We start from the raw sequence: 21,550 nt of genomic DNA on the forward strand, positions 1-21,550 counted from the left end.
CTTCATTTAAAACATATCTGTGTAAAATGCTCTTTCATCTATTCCTGTTGCTTATTCTCTGGTGAAATCCCAGTTATAATAGAGTGAGATCAGACTCCTAGTAAAGAGCCTATTCAATGATTTTCTTTTTGCTGGAAAAGGAAGCAAACGCTGTAGAATACACTGTGCTTTATATTTGTTCTTAACTACTTTGTTCTGCACTTGCTTATTGTAGCAAAGTACTTTGTGTAGGCGAGGGGTGCTGTGAGACTGCAGGTTGCCTGTCCCTGGAGGGGATATTAACTTGGGTGCAGCACCAAAGTAATGCACCTGTATGTTTCTAGAGTGGGCTTACATCAGTTAGCTTGGAGAGCAAGTGAAAGAGCTCGCTTCTGTCAGCATCCATCTGTACAGATGTCTCCCAAATGTCATTAGAGACAAGCTTAACTTTTCACTTTTATTAAATGGTGGTTAGGTCTCTCTCCCACCTAGTTTATTTGCTTACCTTAGTCCCCTTACTGTGATACCTGACTGTTTCCTCTTTCCTGTAAATATCCGCCTTGCACCCTGGCTTGGCAGGGAATGGCTGTTACCCCTCTGTAAGGGATGGAAGCAGAGGCACAGGCAACATTAGTTGTGTTTGTGCTGTATTGACCGCTGCAGGAAATGGAAACTAATTCTGGGCTAATAGTTTGCCCACTAGCTTATTCTTTGTACAGTAAACACCGCGTGATCCAGTCTCTTTGACAGGGAATTCCCAAACCTGTCCTTGTGCTGTGTAGTTTCACGTTCTTCTCCCTCTGCTCCCCCCACTGATGTGCGAGTATGCATTTCTACATATGTGGATATGCACGGACGCAGAAGGAAGTATGTGTCCTCCTGCATGGCTATGGTGGTGACAGCTTCTCCAGGACAAAGTTGGTGAGCTAGTTTGAACTCTTCTCTTTGCAAGATTTAGCTTGTCAGCTGTCCATTGAGTGAACAAACCTGAATATAATGTACTTATGATCAGGAAGAGGAACTGGGTGAATACGATCTTAATTAAGCAAATATTAAAAGCAAGCAGAAAATTGTTTACAACTGAAAGCACTGCTGTCTTGGAACTGTTATAAAGCCACCTGTATAGAAAATAGCTGAAAGAAGATTGGACTGGGGTAGATGCCTTATTGGAAGAAAGAGGGTTTAGCTGTGATGGCTGAAACTTCAGACATGCTAATCATGCTTTTATCCCCTGTTTTTATAGATTGCTGCTAAAATTGGAGATATTCCTCACTTGAATAATTCCACAACACTTGTGGACCCATCAGTCTACGGTTATGGAGTGCAGAAACGGCCCCTGGATGATGGAGGTAAGCTGGCTATGATTAGTCAATCTTGTGGATGCAGCTCCTGAAATTCATCTGTGGAGGCAGTTGTCTGCTTTAAGGGTAGAAATCAATGCATTTTTCTGTGTATAGAAATTTTATACAACGTTCCCTGTGCTGTTTAGTCTTATCTAGATAGCTCAGGGCTCCTAGGCATTAATATTATTTATGTGAAGCAATTCTTTCTTAGTTCGTGAACTTGGGGAATTAGCAAACGAGCTCTGTAATTTAAATCTTGTTCTGTGGTAGTTGGGGGGAGGGAGGGAGGAGGATGTGCTTATTGGAACTGTGCTGGAGCCCATGTATAGAGTACCAGGTGTACATAGTAAAGCTGTTCTTCCCTGATGACCCTTATTTTCTGAGAGCAGGCAGTGTAAAGGGACAGTATTACATGTGCTCCTTTCCATATGTAGCAGTGGTCACAGCACAGTAGTTGAGTCGCTGTCAAGAGTTCTGATTGCTTTGGACATGAATTTTAAGGAGAAAGGGTATTGATGTAAGTTGATGCAAGTTGGAAGGAAACTTCCTGTATAAGGCTTAGCTTTTTTCATAATTATTCTTTGAGGATTCTTAAATCTCTGAAGCGTTTAACATTGGTCACAGCCAAAGAATAACTTACTGGGTGAACCATATCTGGTAACTGTAATGAGTTAATATTGTATGAAGTGTTACGATTTTAAAATAAGTTATTAGTTTCTTATCTTTGGTGGAAACAACAAAAATGTTAGAACAGGTGTTTTTTTTACAAATCTAATGATGTGCACGGTTACAAGAAGTGTTTAAACTGTATTATCTGCTGCTGTATAGATTCAAAGAGCTGACCTTTTCCTGTGGTTGGTTATTAAAAAAAACGTGGCTATGTCTTCCTTTTCCTATTTCCTCTAGTATTTTTACTGACACAGGTAGCCCTGCAGGGTGATTCTCTCCCCCACAGACATATTCAGGAGTACTGAGGAGATAAGCAAAGCTGCTGCCTAGCACTTCATTTTGAAAATAATTTTTTCTGTCTAATACTAAGCTGCGTGAGGCAAAGGCTGAAAATACTGCACGTCTGCTTCTCATTCTGAAAAACGTGCTGGAGCACGGGGAGAAGTTTCTTTTATGTGGAGCCTCTGGCTTGCTAACACTACTGTTTTCTGAACACATGCCACAACCCACTTTGTTGTCTGGTGTTGGCTCTGTTTGAGCAAGAGGTTGCTGCTCCTTTGGTTTGGTGTTTTAGCGAAGAATGGGTTTATCTGGGTGAGTCCCTGCGCCTTATATCTCTGGCTGGAGCATCACTATGTCTGTGAGAAGCCAGAGGCCTGGTATTACTGGTATGTGTTGGTTTCTGTATGGGAAGGTGCTTGGCTGTCAAGCAGGCTGTTCAGCATTGAAGAATGCTGAACAACTTTGAGCTGTGTCTGAATGGCTTAGATAAGTGGCTATATGTGAAAAAGAGTAAAAGTAGCCTTCTAGGAACTAGTCATTCATAACATTAGTCCTGCCTGTTTCTTTCATTGATTCATCAGACTGAACTGAGAAATTTGACCTCTTGACAAAATGGGTTTTTCTGAACTTTTAACATGTGAAATTGTCGTAGCGCTTAATGACAGCGCAAGTTAGACTTTGTACTTAAACTTTTACTGGTGAGCCCTAGTACTTGCTGAGTCTTGTTTGTGTTGACGCAAACCATGTCAATACAGTTGGAGTGTGGGCTATAAATGTACGTTACTGCTGGTTTCTTGTGCTGTGATAGGTAACTCCTTGGGGCAGGTTTCATTCCTGGGAGAGCCTTCCAGAGTGGCTGTACTCTTGAGTGTTGTATTGGCAGTTGATCTGCTGATGTAAAGACCTATGAGTGTTTGCTCACCCTGGGTGCTTGTTCAGCACTGGGCCTCGTTTGTAACTCTTCTTAAAGTAGCTCCAAGTGCTGTATTTGCCCTTGGGTTCTTCATATACATCTGTAGACGTTATAACTTTGTCCAACTCCCTTCCCAAAAATCTGATCTGTGAGATCTTAGAGGAGAAGAGAAACGATGGAAGTAATATTTTAAAGGGCTGGAATTTAACTAAGGAAACAGAATTGTCAGGGTAGAAGCAAGGGTTCTATCGCTTCTTTCAGCTTTGGTCATCTTGGGTTTTATTTCTAATGGCATTAGTAAATCCTGTACTGAAATACAGTTGTGTGATGAGTTCCCCACCTAACCACATAATCCTCCTGCGCTGCTCTTTAACTGCATACCCAGACCTGCAGCCTGGCAAAGGAACACTTGAAGCAGCGAGTGCTTCTTGCTCTGTATTTGTCCGTGGTATGACCCATACCTTAGTCAGTCTTAGGCTACCTGCTCTTGCTGGCATGGCATTAAAAGTCTATAGTGCAGCTTTGGCTTTAGGCATCTGGAAGATGGCAGCTGCTTTTAATAGAACACTTAAATTAGGAAAGCACTTCCCATTTGGGTGATCTTTTAGCCCTCTGTTAGCTGCGAACAAGGGGTGTCGGGATTGCATGCCCACACTTTTCTCCTTTTTCTGCTTGTCTGTGAACCACAGTTTGGAGACATTGTTGTCAAGAAGTGATTATTTATATTGTTAATGCATGCTCTAGAAATTTTATAGTGTGGGGGTTTGGATACATTCTGCTGCTCTGGATAGCTTGGAAACAAATCTGGTGGTAAATCTTTTGATTGTTTACTTCTGTATACTGCGTGTTCACGGCTGGGTGCAGCTCTCACTGCTTCCTTATCCCCGTGTAGCTGTTAGAAAATTACTTCTGTTCCTAATACTCCTGAAAAAATTGGGTTCAGGGGAAGTATTTAAGGTGACAAGAAAACTGTCTGTCTTTCAGGAAAATCTAATTCTGCCTGTCCATTTTTGTAAGTGGCTGCTGGCTGGCTGATTGATGTCAGCTTAGGAAGTGGTCTTAAGACAGGGTGACAGTGTGCTGGTCAAAACAAATTCAGCTGCTTTTAGAGCATTTCCAGGAAAAATAAATTTGTCATAGTATTGGAAACCAGAATGTGTGAGTGCCTTTTGCACTTCCCTTAACATAACCTTCATCTGAAACAAAGAGCTGCTAGGATTGGCCCTGGTGACCTGGCCTATTGGTATTAGATGGAGCTTGAGACTGATTATTTCTCTTTTCCCTGGCTTCTTTATTTCCCCTTTCTGGAAACAACTTTAAAGTAATCCTGCAAATAGCTATAGCACAGGGAGGAGATCAGGTTTATTTGTACTGCTCACGGTAAGTCGTAGTCAGCATTTATATGGCCACTTGCAGCAGTTAATGTTTCTCAGCGAAGGTGAGCGCTAGAGATGAGGTTAGCTCTCAGCTGCAGAGAGACCTGATGGCATCTTGCTTGTGGCTCACTGCTGAAGATAGATCCCAGCCCTCCTGTTAATGGCCAACAGCTGCTCCTGGCCTCCATTCTAATTAATGGGTCCCTCTAATTACCAGCACAATTTAATAAGTTTACTTAATGCTAAATAATCCTTAAAGAAACAGCCTCCTTGTTCAAAGGAAGCAGGAAGAGACTGATCGCCAGAACGTTAGCCTTTGTTTGCCCTGTTTTGGACTGCTTTGAAGAAGTTTCCAGGGATGTATGTAGGGTTAAGCAGCAGCGTTGCAGCTGAAGGCTGAGCCATCCTTTGAGTCTGGGGAAACAAAGATGAGAGACCTTGGAGAAGCCTCACACCCCCCTCTCTCCATCCCCTGACTTCCCCAAGCTTCTGTGGTGCGTCCAAATATGAAGACAGCCTGTTTTGGTGTAATAAAACTTGATTGTAGTAGAGCCGAGGGGCTGAAACACAACATGATCCTGTTGTACAGAATACTTTATTCTTTTGCTCCAACATGTTTTCAATGAAAGTAGCGATGGGCAGGAGGAAATCTTATCCCTGTCTTACTGACGATGAAAGTTAGTAGTGATGCTCCTTGACACATCTGTAGCAGCAGTAGGACCAGGGCAAAAGTCCCAATCTCTTGGCAAAAGTTTTAGTGTAATACACAAAATCCCAATGTTCATCAAATCTCAACTTTACAGATCACCATTTTTTAAATAAGGCAGTTTAAGGGAGGGGAAAAAGCCTATAAAGATTTGCAATGAAGGGAGACACGAAAATTATTAGGTTTTGACCATTTAATTAAAGAAAAACCTAGCAATATTTAATGATGAAGAATTAGGGTAACTAATGGCTTCCTTTTAGCTTTCTAAAATTTATGATGATCCCATTTTGGTTCAAAACTATGAAATACAACCCTGTTCTGCTGCTCTCCAGGAGATGCGTTGCTCTGGTTTTATTCTAGCCATGAAGATATTCTTGACGAGATTGTATATTCCCATCATGCACATTAATTTAGTGGGAGGCACTGCTCTGTTTTATGGGGTGGAAAAAAAATCCACATCTGTTTTGAGTGCCTGTTAGGTAGAATTCAGTTAAGGTGAAGCCTGAAACAGAGTGAAGAGTTAGCAGGTGCCAGCAGGTGCTGTTAGTAGGAAATTGTGCTGATTTTATTTAGTATTTTTCCTTATTTGCACTAAAATGACTGCAGTTACAGTTAAATTGTACTCAGTAGATCTAAAAGGGGGAAATATGTATGTGGCTGTCAGAGTTCAGCCCCCTCCCTGGTGTGAAGAGGGAGATGGTGGAACAGAACATCAGCTTTCAGTGCTGCAGCGAGCACCGTCTGCCCCAGCCCTGCCTCTCTATTAGTGCCTGTCTTTCAGAGCAAAATGGGCATGTTGGAGAAGGAATGGACCTTCAGGTTGTTGGAACCAGGAGCCATGTCATTTCTTTTTTCCCCCAAAAACAAAGAGAAATCATAACTGACTTCAAGTAAATCACTCCCAATTCTCTCCATCTATCTCAGCTCATGGAGAGGTTATTCGTGAAATGTGGAAGCAATGATCTCGCACATAAGTTATTGTGGCTTAATGTTTTTAACTAATCTGTACAATAAATATACAGTAAGGCTGATATCTGCCTGGTCTGGTGAATGGCTTACTAAGTTTGTATAGTACTTGGAATGGGTTGGAGACATTGTTATGTACATCTGAAGCATTATTTCTCTGACTGATTTAACTTCTTGTGCTCGTACAGTTTTCCCCTAAGAAGTTGTCTTTTTCAAGTGTAGGATTGTGTTACAAAATGAAGGCTCTTCCATTCCTTGCGTGAACTTCAGGAGTTGATTATAGGATGTGTTTCTGTCTCATAATTTGTGGGCAGCGGCTGCAGTGGAACAGACTGCTAAGAGAGCTGTTATGGTGAATTGAAATGCGAAGTGGATATTTAAATACAGCCTTGTAGTGTTAAGAGCACTCTTTCTGGCATCTTGGGATGATGGGTGGCCTGGTCCTTGGCAAGGGCAATTCCATACTATGGCAATAGCCACCAGACCTACTGCGCATAGTAAAAATATTCAGAGCACAGTTTGGGGCAAGATGGCGAGATTCTGAATTTGCTTGGTCGTATTTGCTCAGCTCTGCGGTAGTAGCTTATCAGCTAGAGCAAATATTCCCCATTACATCACCCACCTTTTTCAACTGCAGTATTGATAGTTATCAAATTAAAGCTTTTTATATTCAGGGTAAGAATATGCAAAGACAAATCTAACGGAGTCAATAATGCAGCAGTTGTCTTATCACTGAGCTGGGGAGAGTAATAAAATATATATGCTGTCGATATTTGGGTCCTGAACTATTATGAAGGTATTGACACACAGCAGAAATACAGTATTGACTCTCTTTGTCTATTTTATTTGAGTAAAGTGTATGGCCGCAAACTTTATGCATTTTTCTACCGGATTTAGTCAGTGTGGGATGCATCCGCTTTCTAACCCTGCCAGCTGATTGCCAATTTATTTCAGGTCAAAGAATGTGCAGGTTGCTGCAAGGTAGTTTGAAACAGCATCTTTATTATCGCAGCTCACATGTTGGCTGGTTTCATTTGTTTCGCTACTTGTGCCCTCCAGGCATGCAATATAATCTTTCAACTGGTTGTTAGGACCAAATGGTCTGGTTTTCAGCTGGTTTGCTGCAGGCAAAGTCCAGTCGGAAGCCCAGCAGGGCATGTGTTCCCACTTTGCATGAGTTGGTCTAATGATATTTTCCCCATTAATGTTTGGAAGAAAGATCTAATCTGTGGAGGCTGAGGGGGGGGAGAAATCTGTTTGAGGGTTGTCAGCTGGGGAGATAACTGCTAATCATAAATGGACCACCAGCTAACATCAAAGATATGCCTGGAATGTGTGTATTCAGTAAAATGTGGTGGTAGTTTTTTTTTTTTTTTTTTTAAATACTGTTTGGTTGCCACAAGTTACTTAACAGACCTATTGCTTTAACAGGTCTCCGTGTAAGTGGGCTCCATGGAGCACAGATAAGAGACACAGAGAGAAGTACGTGCGAGCGGTCTTTAATGCTTTTTGCCTAGACTAAGTCTCTGAGTCTGCTCAGCTTTTATTTTTGTTTTTTAATACATACCAGTCTGCTTGAAATTTCTTTTCTTCCCCCTCCTTCCCCCCCTTTTTTCCTTTTTTTACTACTTTGGGCTTAAGTTGGGAAGGGGGGAGGTTAGTTGCAGGGATTTGGATTTGGGCAGGCAGGATTTTCTCCCATGACTCTCAGCATGGGGAGACGTAGATCAATTCCCTATCCTGTGTTCAGCTGGTCACTGGGTTATGGTGTGTGTTGATCAAGAAATCCCCTCCTGTTTTGTACCACATAACGCATTCATTTCAGTCACTGAACCTAAATTACTGTTTTGCTTTTTTCTTTTTTGATGAAATGGTAAGAACTCTTTTTCTATAGGGATGAAGTTAGTTTATCCGTGCTAATGCTTTGATTTTTTTTCCCTTTTTCTCTCTCTGCCACAGTAGGTAACCAGTTAGGGGCCCTGGTACATCAAAGGTAAGCAGTGGGTTATGTTTTATTATTTATTGATCAATTCTAATTGTTTATTGATCCACCATCTGTAGTAGTGTTAGGAAGTCAGAGGTTGAGGATGTGGAGAAACTGTCAGCTTAGGTTTTCTCCAGGCTGAGGTTTCTGCTAACCCTTTAAGGCTGTTTGTTGTGATGAAGGAAGAAGAGTTGATGTGAAACTTGGATTTGGTTCCTGATAATCTGCAGGACCGAGCAGAATAAATTCTCTCTCTTCCCCTGCCCCTTCCCCTGCCCAAGGCGGGGAAGAAAGAAAAAGTAAAAAAAGCTCTGGCACTTTGACAGAAGTTGGAAGTATTAAACGGGCAGGTAGATTTTTTTTTCTTTTTTCTTTTTTCTTTTAAATTTTTTATTTTAGTTTTGTTGGTGTAATATGACTTGGGATGACTTCTTTGTCAAAGATGGTTTTGGGAGACTGAAGCAAGTATGAGTTGTTGTGCAGCATGTCTTAGCATCTAATAAAAAAGTAAAATTCTCAGTTTTTCTCAAATTGTGCTCTTAAGGAGTTGACTGTCTTGTTTTGAGTAGGAAGGGGAGAGCATTTCTAAAGCTGGATTCACCTTCGGGCTAATAGTAGTGCATTTCCATCATAACCAGCTGTTTATTGAAGGCCTCAGCAGAAGGGACAAGCAATATACATAAAGACTGTAGAACATTTAATTTTTAATGGTTAGATTAAAGCTAATTTCCAGGGCAGCACAGAGAAGGGTGGGCAGCGTTGTCTGCTCTGCTGCTACCTGCCACCGCTCTTATGCCAGGAGTGATGTTCATGTAGGGAATTGATTAGGTTGAAAAGCTTGAATTGGTTTCTTTCTGGTTTTGGTGGTTGGTTTTTTGCTAGGTTAGCTTTTTGTCTAGCTGCAACCGTTCCTCCAACACAGGGTGGTTAACAAATGATGCAGGATAGGACATTTTGGCAACAGGCTGGGTTTATTCCAGGATAAAACAACTGTAATTCTTGAACCTCCCTGTTCTGTTGCGGGTATGGATGGCACTGTTTGGTTTTGCATCTCTGCTGAGATGGGCAAAGGTGAGCCTCAGGACAGTGGAGAGTACTTCATCTGCAGGTTAGCTGGTGAAGTCTACTGTGTATTTTGTACCTTTCCTAACTGCTCTAAAGCAAAAAATGGGAAGATTTTAATATACCTCACCACAAAACCTGCATTGAACTTATTATGTAGATGTTTCATTGCTTTTGAGATTGCTGAACAAATTGTATATAATACATATCTAAATATATGGAGTTTGCAAATTCCATATTCATTGTGTTGTATTTTCTATGAGATAGAAATGGCAAAGCAAAAAACCATCCAAGGTAATTCCTTTCTACTTGACTATGGTCAGGTCTTAGGAAATTGCTTTGGGTGCTGTGTTTTGAGGCAGAGACACATTGAAAAAGTCCAAAGAGTAATAGATATGGAAGTCTCAAGATAATAAGACTTCAAAGGATAATTGAAGACAGCTTTTATAAATTCCAAGGAAAAGAATGATAAGGACAAGCAGGCAAAAAAAAAAGTCTGTGAATATCGGAGGGGGCATTCATACCAGGATTGGCTTTGATGAGTGTCCCTTGGCAAGAGCATATCCAAAAGTATGGAGGCAGAGACTCTGGCTTGGAAGGTCTAGGCTAAATATTAAAGAAGTTTTGCTGCTGTTCTGTTAAATCTGTCTGGAGCAAGAATGACAAAAAGATGTTCTGCCATCAGCTTCATTGAAGATAGTGGAGAGTAGATTGGAAATCTATCCGGCATAGAAGAAATTAGGTGACCATGAGAGGTCCCTTCCAAAACAAAAGATTTTGACTGTGATGTGGTGTTTACTTGTGTGTGCAAAAGCCTTATGCTGTGTCTCGTTTCCACGGCAGGGACATAGTTGTCTTCCAAATTGTTTTTTGTAATGACTATTTGACTTTTTTTTCCTTCCTTTTTTTTTTTTCAGGGCTGTAATAACAGAAGAGTTCAAAGTGCCTGATAAAATGGTTGGATTTAGTAAGTACCTTGGATGCCCTTGATGTTTCTTGATGTGTTTTTCTGTGCAGGAATACTGTTTATTCTGACATACTCACAAGTTTTTGTGCTTACTAGCCTTGGATAAACCTTGTCTAATGCTGTCTTCATGGGGACCAGATGATCTGTGTTTAAAATCCAGGTGCAAACTGCATGGAAAAGCTTGGTGTCCCAGTAATAAGAACAAGACTGTGTGATACAAGTTACTGAGAGTTTCGGTGATTCTTTCCTTTAAATTCCCCTAGCATAGTACATAAACAAGTCAAAAGTGAATTTATTTCCTCTCACTGAAACATTTTACTTCCTTTGAGTATGCAAAATTGAAAGCTGAGGGAGGAAAACAACATTTAAATGTTAAAATAAGAGTTGACTCAAGGCAAGTTAAGAATAATTTTGAATCTCTTATACATTTGCTGCAGGGAAGCGCAACCCAGCATGCAATTTTTCCTAGATTTGCATTCCTGATACTGTTTTCTTTCAAGCTTGATCCTAATTTCTCGCTTCCTCTTGACGATCATTACTTTTCCTTTCAATGGCACCTCCTGCTGATGTGTTACTACAGTGATTGCATAGACTCTTCCACTGCTAGATCTCTGTGTATCTCTTCCAATTTGATCTATGGAGAGTAAAAAGGAAAATAACAGACCATGATAATTACACCTTAGTGCGTGAAGTTTTGTCCTGACTCTAAAGACACTATAAAACTGTAACTCAAATCCCTGCAAAGGAAACACTCTTCTCCTGCCAAATTTTTTCATTTATCGGTCCTGGTACCACATGTGGGGGAATGTTGGAGGGATGCTGTAGGTCTGTAAGAGGGGAGCTTGCATGCTTTGTTGGTGCATCATCTCTGTGTTAAATCTAATCCTGGTTCAGGGGCAGACAGATGCAGGAGGGTGGCAAACCCACAGCTGAGAGATGCTTCTGTGGGAGCATCTTGAGCCAGGCATACCTGTTTGACTTGACAGTTTTGCTCTTTTTGCAGTCTGGGAAGAATGTGAATGGTGATTGGCACATAGCCTCTCCTCAGTATGTCTCGTTGTGAAACAACGATGTGCCGACTCCAAGAGTTAAGGGAGATGGGTATTTGTTTTCGCTTAAGGTTGATAGAGCATTTCAGTATGTAGCAGTTCTGTCTGAGTGCAGACCAGCCAAATAGCATGTCCATTGAAAAGAGGCAGTAAAATATGAATTTTAAAGAAATAAAAGCAAAAGTCTTTGCCTTTTTTAGTACCCCAGATAACTGCTTTATTCGTTCAGGCTGAACAAGATATACTTAATGACTCTTCTAGCAGCACTCATACTAGTGCCTTATTTCTTGCATACTATGTATTTCCATTCCAGTGCAAGACAGGCTTTTTTGTTTTGTTTTTCCAAGCAAATAGAATAACTTTCAACAGTATTTTAATGTTTTTCTGCTATGATAAATTTGGTCATGCTGTGGATGCCTCTTCTGCAATCCTGGAGTCAAACTGTTCCTTTATAGATAGCTGCAGTGGAGTAAAAGGGGGGAGGTGCTCTGCAGTTACTTGGAAAAATTGTATGTTCTGATGCTTGTTGAACTCATTTCAGTAATTGGCAGGGGAGGAGAACAGATCTCACGGATTCAGGCAGAGTCTGGCTGCAAAATTCAAATTGCTCCAGGTAAGAGCCTCTTTGTATGGCGGGTGAACAGGTTTTGATGTTGAAGGATGTTGTGTCCATTAGATCAGGTGCCTTGCCATGCTTATGGCGTGTTATCACCGCTAACTAGGTGATACATACTAGACTAACATGCATGGGAGAGCTGTTGTGGGACTGACCTCCCGACTAGCATAGAAAACAGGTTTGTTGGGTGTTTTGGGGAATGAAACAATTAAGATGAAGGAACTGTCTTTAGCCAACAGGTGGGTACAGTGCAAATGGACAATCCATGTTGTACTTAGACCTGAAATTGCAGCTGTTGAGTTTTCTCCTGGTGGTACCACTTTGCCCAGCTCTGTTGTTTGTCTCTGATTAGTACGGTCAGCTCCAACTCCTGGCAGAAGACATTTCAGGAGGGTGGCAGCGGCTCTTCATACAACTTGCCTTGCATCAAAAAAATGGGACCGTCTGTCCTGTGCTAGGGCTTGTTTGCCTTGGGGAAGACTGTACTACAGTGCTGTACAGGAAACGGTTGATGAATGTAATCTAAGTTCTTACCCCTCCCTTTAATTGGTGGGGAAGGCTTTAAAAGAATGCAGACATCCAGCAAATCATTTAAAATATGTTAACCCTGGATGTCTTTGAATTCATTAACGTTCTCTGTGTGCAGGCAGGGCGGTGCTTCCATTAGTGCTTGATAGTTACCGAAACAGCTGCCATTTTTTTAATTCCATGTATTAAAAGTTTCCTTCTTGTTTCCTTTGTAGACAGTGGTGGGATGCCTGAGAGGCCCTGTGTACTCACTGGGACGCCAGAGAGCATTGAGTGAGTTCTGATTTCATTTCTCTGCTTTCTCCTTCTCTCTCTTCTCCCTAATGCTGTGCTCTGTCAGTGGTGCTACTTGGTTAGCCACACCAGCAAATGTTGGCCTAGAGAAACTTGAGGGTCTCTGGAGCATAGAACCTCTTGGTCTGATGCTTTAAACTGTGCACCTCAAAGGCTTTTTTCCAGTGGCAGTTTGAACCCTCTGCAGAAATTTCCGTGGAATTCCCCTCCGCAGGGCAAGGTTGCTCTTAGGGCACCTAGGATGCAGTTTTCTAACTGCAGCTTTCCAGGATACTGAGCTAAGCTGTTGAAGGGCACTTCTCTTCTCCCCTTCGCTTCCCTACTGCTATTGAGATGACCATCCTTCCAGCTGAAGAAGGGCTGCATGAGACCTCCAAAGCCTGTCGGTGCCACTCCAGAATAATCTGGAGGTATTGGTGTTGTTGCAGAGCAGCATGAGGCCCATGGGTATACTTGCCTCTGCATCGCTGCCAACAAGAAGCAAAGGACTGAACCAAAGTCTTGAATTCTGATCCCTGCATGGTAGAGACACGTGGCCAGCCAGAAGGGGGTTCTACTCTTTAGACCTATAGAAACTTTAGGGACAGTGTTTCCTCCCTCCCCCTTCCCAGGAGCTGAGTTTGAGACTCTCACAAACCAGTTGAGGACCTCCTGCTGGAACTGGATCCAGGATCCTCAGGCTTACAGGAACACACTTAACATATGGAGCTGCTCTTTCTCTCCCCAGCCTTTGGGTAGGTGGGTTTTTTAAAATCCATCTGGAAATCTTTGAGTTGCATTTGATAGTGAAAATACATGGGCGCAAAGACTGTCTCTCTAAAGAGAAGACACTCATCATTCTTCCATTTCTAAGAGATCTAAGGGTACTTAAATCTCCTGATGCTACCATAATACTGCAAGCAGTGAGCCAGAATAAATATAATTAACAAGCTCACATTATAGGGCAGGCACCGTATTCTTGCTGATATTGAAGTGCTTTCCCTCCTTTAGCAAAGGATATTTCAGAACAAGGGCAAAATATTAAAAAGCTGGGATGCTTGATGAGATGCAGTTGGGGGAAAATGGGGGAGAGGTATAGTTAAGACTTCATGGTTCTGAAATAAGCAGTTAAATGTAGTCATGTCCAAGGCTGTCCTTAAATAAAATATAAAATATAAATAAATTAAAACAAAAAAAGTGAGACTACTCAATTTGTGAAGCAGAACAAGGTGTTGAAGACATGGAATTAGGCAAAATTTAATTTACTTTTGTGCTAAGATTCTTGTCAAGTTGGTTGTTTGAACTATTTTTTCAGGCTACTTGTAGAAAAAGAAAATGAAGTAAGGAAACCAATCTAGATGTCAGACTTCTTTGTGAAGGGTTTTGTGAGGAGTGTTTTTATTAGTTATATCCAGTGGCAAACTATGAGGGTTAATTTCCAAATGACCCCTTCTCATCTGAAATACGTTATGTATTAACTGTTGCAGTCTTATATTGTCACTAAAAGAACTTTATGCAAAATATGAAGGTAGATGAATAAAACCTCTTAAGACTCTTCCAGAATATTTGAAGCGGGCTTCCAGAAATTCCACCTTTTGCCTTGATTTGTGAGAAAGTCAAGAGAAAGCAGTGCTCTGATCTGTGTGCAGCCTCAGATCACCACCCCCTGAGCTGTCTCGGGTGAATATCTGCTTGTGAAGCATGACTTTGTACTGTTTCTTCAAATCGCCAGAGAGAAGACAATCCTCCTAGGGTGCCTGATATGGCTTGGTATGAAGTGGAGAGAGGGCAAGACACTGCTTTAGACTGAATAGGGAACTGGTGACTTTCTTCTACCTACTTTGAGAAGGGTTGTGGGAGAAGGGCAGGAAGGGGATGTGTTGGTACTAGGAGCCTTCAAGATGAAGGGAAACCCTGTCAGTTACCTCTGACATGCTAAAGATTTTAGAGAAGGGATCTTTAATCTCCCAAATGCTTCTTTGTGTGTCTCTTCTCACCAGGAGTAGAAGAACTCAGTCTTTCACTGGTTGCTGCTGCAGTATCTTTGCCTCGCTTCGCGGTGTAGCTTCAGCACCTACTGCTTGGGGCAGAGGCTGTGTTAGAGCAATGTTCTCGTGCTGCTGGTAAGAGCAGGCAGAGGAGAGCAAGGCAGTTGCCTGTGACTGATCAGAGAGTGGTTAACCAATGTGCTGTGTTAGTATCAGAGCAGTGTGTGGTTTTTGTCTTGACCAAGAAGAACAGAGCTTGAGTTTTACCAAATATTGTATACCTGTTAAAAAAGTTTAGAAAAGTTTAGAACCTAGAGCATCTTCATTCAAAATAAGCACCCCAAATGCTATAGCTCAACTATTATCCTTAACTTCCGAAGAGGTCAGAGCATGCTGCTGCTCTTCCTTCTCTCTTCCCCTTTCAAAAATCAAACTGCTTATAAGTAATCATGACAGGGGAAAATATACATCAAAGAGTTTAAAAAAAAAAAAGCAAACATTGTGCTAACTGTGGTTTCCTCCATCTTTCCACTTCTTCTCCTCTCCCCAATCGCTTCCCATTCCAATGGTTCCTGGTCTCTTGGTCACGTGGAACAATGTTGTCTAATGGTTGTTTCCCTCGATTCTTTTCCAAAGACAAGCAAAACGGCTACTGGGGCAGATTGTAGATCGCTGTCGGAACGGACCTGGTTTTCACAACGATGTTGATGGCAACAGTACGATTCAGGAGATTTTGATCCCGGCATCCAAAGTGGGTCTAGTCATCGGCAAAGGAGGTGAAACAATAAAACAGTTGCAGGTGCGCAAGATGCATTTACTTTAGGGCTCTCTTCCTTACTGCAGCTTCTCTAAATCAACAAGAGTGTGCTGAAATGGAGAGCCTTAAATGCTCTAACCTTCTACAGCAGGGACTACTCTTCTGCCTTCGGAGAGCTGGACTCAAATCCAATCTTGTGTTACAAACAAAATCGGTTTGGCCTCAGCTACGCATGTAGTGGAGTTTTGCCAGAACTGTGAAAGAAACTAGTGTGCTTTAGATAACATTTGGTGTGTGCTGTTTAGGAGGGGATCCTTGTAGCCAAGAAAAGGCTATGTCTAGTCTGCTGCTGCAATAGTTTTTAATGCCAGCCATGCTGTTGTAGAGTACTGTGCTTCTCTTCTGTTGCTGATCTGTGATAAAGCTGGCGTGTGTCTTCTTTTTTTTTTCTCATCCCACCCCTTTCTAATTAAAAGTGTTGTGTTATGTATAAATCTGTGTTCCTAGACGTTCTTTATTCCTCCATCTGGTACAAGTTTTTTAAAGAAAGAATAGAGGGTTTCAGAAAAGCACCTAGGTGAAAAATGTAGTTTTTTGAGTGCTCTGATTAGGCCTCTGTCATCTAATAGTTTTAAGGCTGGTCACTTAATAACTATTATATGCAGACAGCTACAGATTTTGGAAAGGGCTGAAAAATCAGTTGTTGAGGTGGAGGGGTTCTCTTTTTGCAAGGTATTCAGCTGCTTGAGAACTTCAGGAGTAGCACACTTTCTGGCAGTCCTTTACGCTCTAGGACTATTACTGAATTTGTGCTATAAGTACCCGTGAAGATCTAAAGTAGCGTTCTGTAAAGCTGCTGATTTGACCTACGTAATGTTCAGTAACCAAAATATAGTCCCTTGTTTTAGGGACTCTGCTTAGCAAAGTACTCTGTGCTTTTTTTTCAGGAGCGAACGGGTGTGAAAATGATTATGATCCAAGACGGTCCGTTGCCTACTGGAGCAGATAAACCTCTCCGTATTACTGGAGATGCATTTAAAGTACAGGTATGTAATAAAAGTAAGCATTTGCCCCAGAGAACTGAGGAGAAATTTAAACTTTAGCATATTTGTGAGCATCTAGTGGAATTGAATCCAACTGTAAATATAATGATCCTTGCTGGTTTTGTTTATTCTGTAAGGTTGAAGTTTGAGTAGAGCAAGTTAAAACACCAGACTAGCAAGTGTTGGCTTGTTTACAGCGTAACCTAGGAGATCTCACTCCACGTAGATATTAGACACGGGTAGGAGAAGAGCTGAGGAGGAGGGTTTGGAGAAAGTAGCTTTGAAATGCTTTCCAGTCTGTGAAGTAAAAATCTTAGCTATATGTTACTTGAGCAAATGGGTTCTTAGCGACTAACTTAACCACACATTTGAGAAAGTTTTGTGGAAGGTTCATTATCTCAGACAGCCAATTGACGCAGGTAATTTTAAAAAAAAACCCAAACCCATGACAACTCCTGAAACCAAGGGGTTTGCTTAATATTGGTACCTCGGTCTCCTTGTGTCAGGTTCTACAGATGTGTTCATACCTGCGGTTCAAAGCAAAAACCCATGATCAGCCGGAGACTGGAAAATTGCATCATGATGGGAATGCTTGAATTAAAGAATTAAAGTTTAGCTGTGGCACGTTCCGCTTCTCAGCAAGTGCTTTTCATACCTTGTTAAGTAATTAAATCTAGCTTAGCATTCCTGGCTCTAATAAAAATGGTTTTGTTTCATAGGATCTCCCTAATCATAAATTGCTGCAACAGTTGATGTTGCTCAGGGATAGTATGTTTGGGTTGTATTTTTCAAAACTCTTACTGCAAGTGGGGTTTTAGATTTCAGTGTGGGGGTTTTTTTTTTCAAAATTCTTATACTTATTGTGGAGGTATAGATATGCAAAAAGGCATTTAATGGCAGTCTTGCTACTTTTAACCAAATCATACTTTAAGTGCTGCTACTTCCCAGGTGGTTTCTTCTGCCTTGCAAGATTTGCTGTTGTCACATCTTCCGTGCCATAAATCACGCCAAGCAATCATGGAGACTGCATAGGCTGGAAGATCTTTGAGGCACTTAGGAAAGTGGAGCATGCTTAGAAAGCACTTAAGAAGCTTGATGAATCCTTGGGTTTGGTGGGATTCTCTGGATGCTGCAACAGTGTTTCTTAACTCTCTCAAATCCCTATGAAATCTCTCCATTGCCCTTATTTCTGTTTTGGCATCTCTGAAATATCTTGAGTTGTTTCCTTCCGTAAAAAAAAAAAAAAACAGTGGGCATGGAAAATATGTAAAAATATGAAAGGAGTCAGATTCACCCATGACCCTCAATCTTGGAAATAGAACCAGAATGTCAAAAGCTTGACTGGTAATATAGAGAAACAAAGGCTTTGGGTTTGACATGTAGGCTTTTTTTTAATGGTGGCTACTATTGGCTTATTTCCAAGGTACACTTTTACTAGCTGGGCTACATGCAAGTTTGTGAATGGCCTTGAGGGCTGCAAGTAGGTAGGAAGAATATTCACGTGTGTCAGAAAATGTCTTGCTGGATTGCTGCAGACTTGGGCTTAACTTTTCTGAGTGTCAGTAAGCTCACTACTGCCCACCTGCCTCCTTGATACATGCTTTCTAGCTCTTAGTGGACATACTCTCTGCTATGCTACCACAGCTTCTACCTCACTATGTTGGTTTCAGTTCTATCCAGTAGGAAAGGGCCTTCCCTTCCTTTAATTTAAATACAAAACAAAACAAAAAATCATCAAAGCTATTTTAAAAGCTAAAGGGCCTTTTTGAAAGACTGAAGGAAGCAATTGCACACAAGAAACTGCCACCTTGCACACTTGGCAGGTTTTGGAAGATGCGATCAAGAGCAGATCTCCATTGACTGTGGTAAAAGAAATTCTAAATCAGAATGCTGTTTCTGTTAAGCAGATGGAGATCGTTTTGCCTGAAGCCTGACCATTAGCCACTGTTGAGGCCCTAGCACCAAGATGGCAAGCAGAATAATTTTAAGCTAACTGTAACTTCTTTCCCCATGTAGCAAGCAAGGGAAATGGTACTGGAGATCATCCGAGAGAAAGATCAGGCAGACTTCCGAGGCGTACGCAATGATTTCAGTTCTAGAATGGGAGGAGGCAGCATAGAGGTATGTTTTCTTCATGAGTACTCTGCTAACCTCCCTGTGGGATGGGTAGGGGGTGGAAGTCATCAAATTGCACATGTAACCTGTAAGCTTATTTTTAAATGCATTGTGTTCTGTTGCCAGAAGAGTGAGTCTGGCTGCAAAGAAGAGGAGTTCTCATGGACTCCCAGGTGGCACTTTTCTAATTGTCTTTTTAAGCTGTGTTCTTGTAGTGCAGAGTTCATTTAGCCGGGAAGGAATTGGTGGCCACATGTTTGTTTTTCTTTAGCGATATGGTTCTGTAGCCTGGAGCTCCCTAATGTGGCCTGTCCTCATAGTTAAGAGCATCTCCTTGTAAAATCAGAGTGATTCAGTCTAGTTCTGAGCTTTCATACTGCTTTGCCTTTCCCATCAGGTCTCTGTGCCCAGGTTTGCTGTTGGAATTGTGATAGGAAGAAATGGAGAAATGATCAAAAAGATTCAGAATGATGCTGGAGTTAGGATTCAATTTAAACCAGGTTTGTGTGAGGATGGAGAGCTGTTACTTTCTGTTACAGCTGTTACTGACCACTATTCCAGTTTGGGATTGCTAAAGTGAATCTGATCTGAGGTTACAGCAGCTAGGCTTTCCTAATTTAAAGGTGCATTGTGTCTCTTTCTGAAACCCGTTAAAATATGTGCTGCTTCCTTATGCACTTTCTGGTTTTCAGAGAGTAATACACAGCTCATTTGTAAATATTAGATGTCACAACAGTCATATCTTGAGTGATAATTATATGGATAAACAAAATAACAGTAACAAAAAAACCTTTCATTTTCTGTCAAAGAATTCTCCTTCAGGACATTAAAGCCTTTGGGGATCAGGAGTTGATTAATTCTAAGTAACTTTCTCTGGGTCCTTGGCTGTCTGATCACCTATTAAAGCTGCCTTTGTCCTCTTAAAATTATATCAGTCTCTTTCATGGCTTTTTGACATTTGAAAGTGTTGCCTTTTGAATGTTGTTCCCTCTGCAATGTGGGTTGGGTTTTGTCGTCTTTCAGACCATGCAAGAGGGCCTGAAGGTAGAGGGAAGAGTTAGCTTTTGGGGTAGTTACATTATGAGAAAATGCTGCTAGCAGTGGTGGTGCTAGAAGGAAGCTTTTGTGGGCAGGTGTATGTTTTCTCCTTTTAATTTAGTGTTTGCCACCTCTCTTCACAGATGATGGGATTAGTTCTGAAAGAGTCGCACAGGTCATGGGGCTTCCCGATAGGTGTCAACACGCAGCACACATCATCAGTGAGCTCATTCTCACAGCACAGGTGGGTTCTGGAGGTTCTTGGGAGGAAAGTGCTTGTATGAGAATGTAGTCTGCATGCATGCAGCCGTGTGGGTGGATGCCACCATCTGAAGAACAGCAGTGTTAAATTTCCGTCTAGTAGGTCACACATGCTGCTGCTCAGGACAGAGCTGCTAGGTTTGGTTTTTGTTTATTTGTTTTTTTTTTATAATGTGATGTGGGCTGACTGAGATATGGGAAGGTCTCCTATTCTCAGGCAGTATTATGAGGCCTCATTGTAGCTCCACATTTACCCCCGATGTTTAGTTGTTCCTAGGTTATTTGGAAATGGTGACCTGGTGGAGAGAGGAGTCCAGCAGTAGTGTGAGACAATGACTGGAGGCTCTGCTCAGTAGGCCTGAGTAATGCTTAGGCAGCAGAGCATTAACAGTGCTCAGTGATGCCTCCTCTTCAGACTCCAGTCCTCTGGTCTAATGGCTGTTGGAGGCACAGGAAGGCAATGAATGCTCATGTATGTGGTCACTGTGCTCTAAGAAAGACACCAACATATAGCATTGCCCAAGAGCAAGAAGTATAAAGATGGGTGAAGTAGTAGGACAGACTCATGAAGGAGGTTGTATATTCCCTTTGTGTAATGAGAAGTAAAGGTGTGAGGCCATTCCAGACCTGAGCATCAAGGGTGGGTCTTGATATCTCTTCTTGCCCTGACATTTGGTTTGAATACTTGATTTCGTATTTTTTTTTAATAATCCACTTAAATTTTGAGGTCTGTCATGGTAGCCTCTGACTGCCCATGGCCTTTGCTTTTGGAAAAATCAGTTACCCAAAATAGGTATGTCCTTTAAGTGTCTTTGAACTTAAAAGCTTCCTTTGGAAGTTTTGGAAAATATGCATTTCAGCTGAGTAATTCCAGCAGTTCTTTAAAGAATGACACTTGAAAGGGTTTGGAAGCAACTTCTGTGTGTGTCAGTGCCAAGATCTATTGGTTGCTCTAAGGAAAGCCCCCATCACAAACTAAAAGTCCTTTAGTAGTTGATGCTTGCTTATAGGTTTATTTCAGCAGATATAAAGGCATGCATTTAAAAAATATAAATATCTTCCTGAGTCAGGAAGGCAACTGTAACCTATGTTACTTGGCATTTCTTTAAAGTGCTTCAAAATCTTGAATGTGAAACTGAAGTCCAAGAATATCTTAATTCAGTGCCTTTGATTGTAATGCAGTTTAACTTACCTTGCTTTATTTTGTTTTTAACGTGCATTGGGGCCAGCAAAAAACCACTGATACAAATTTTTTGCCTTCCAAGGAACGAGATGGCTTTGGAAGCTTGGCTGTCGCCCGAGGAAGAGGTCGTGGCCGTGGGGACTGGAGTGTTGGAACACCTGGGGGCATGCAGGAAATAACCTACACGGTGCCAGCCGATAAGTGTGGTCTCGTTATAGGCAAAGGTAGGTCCGGTGAAACTAAATACTAGAGCTTGCAATCTTTCTCTCTCGGGATGGTCGCATTCTTGCTGCCTGACAGTGAAGCTTTGGAGTTTTCTGTAATTGCAGGTATTTAGTGGCCGGTGAATGCAGCATAGGAACAAGCTATAAGCGCTTGTGGTTGTTTTCTTTGTGGTGCTCTCACTCATAATTGTACTCTCCAGGCCCTTGTTCACAGTCTGTAAGAGACGA

At 41.6% G+C, this 21,550-nt stretch overlaps 1 protein-coding gene across 1 annotated transcript in view; it reads left to right on the forward strand.

Moving 5' to 3' along the window:
* Positions 1-804: 804 nt before the first annotated feature.
* FUBP3 (far upstream element (FUSE) binding protein 3) overlaps positions 805-21,550 on the forward strand; it is a gene marked incomplete at its 3' end in the record, with an annotated part of 31,959 nt that continues 11,213 nt past the window's right edge. The window contains exons 1-13 of the mRNA XM_009587009.1: positions 805-900; positions 1,223-1,328; positions 7,666-7,716; positions 8,194-8,227; positions 10,198-10,247; positions 11,838-11,909; positions 12,656-12,713; positions 15,338-15,500; positions 16,406-16,504; positions 18,518-18,622; positions 19,014-19,116; positions 19,798-19,898; positions 21,181-21,322. Of these exons, the coding sequence (XP_009585304.1) occupies positions 805-900; positions 1,223-1,328; positions 7,666-7,716; positions 8,194-8,227; positions 10,198-10,247; positions 11,838-11,909; positions 12,656-12,713; positions 15,338-15,500; positions 16,406-16,504; positions 18,518-18,622; positions 19,014-19,116; positions 19,798-19,898; positions 21,181-21,322 (1,180 nt within the window). The remainder of the gene's footprint in view (positions 901-1,222; positions 1,329-7,665; positions 7,717-8,193; positions 8,228-10,197; positions 10,248-11,837; positions 11,910-12,655; positions 12,714-15,337; positions 15,501-16,405; positions 16,505-18,517; positions 18,623-19,013; positions 19,117-19,797; positions 19,899-21,180; positions 21,323-21,550) is intronic.

The sequence above is a fragment of the Fulmarus glacialis genome, unplaced genomic scaffold (assembly GCF_000690835.1).
Source record: "Fulmarus glacialis isolate BGI_N327 unplaced genomic scaffold, ASM69083v1 scaffold15891, whole genome shotgun sequence".
NCBI classification, from domain to species: Eukaryota; Metazoa; Chordata; class Aves; order Procellariiformes; family Procellariidae; genus Fulmarus; species Fulmarus glacialis.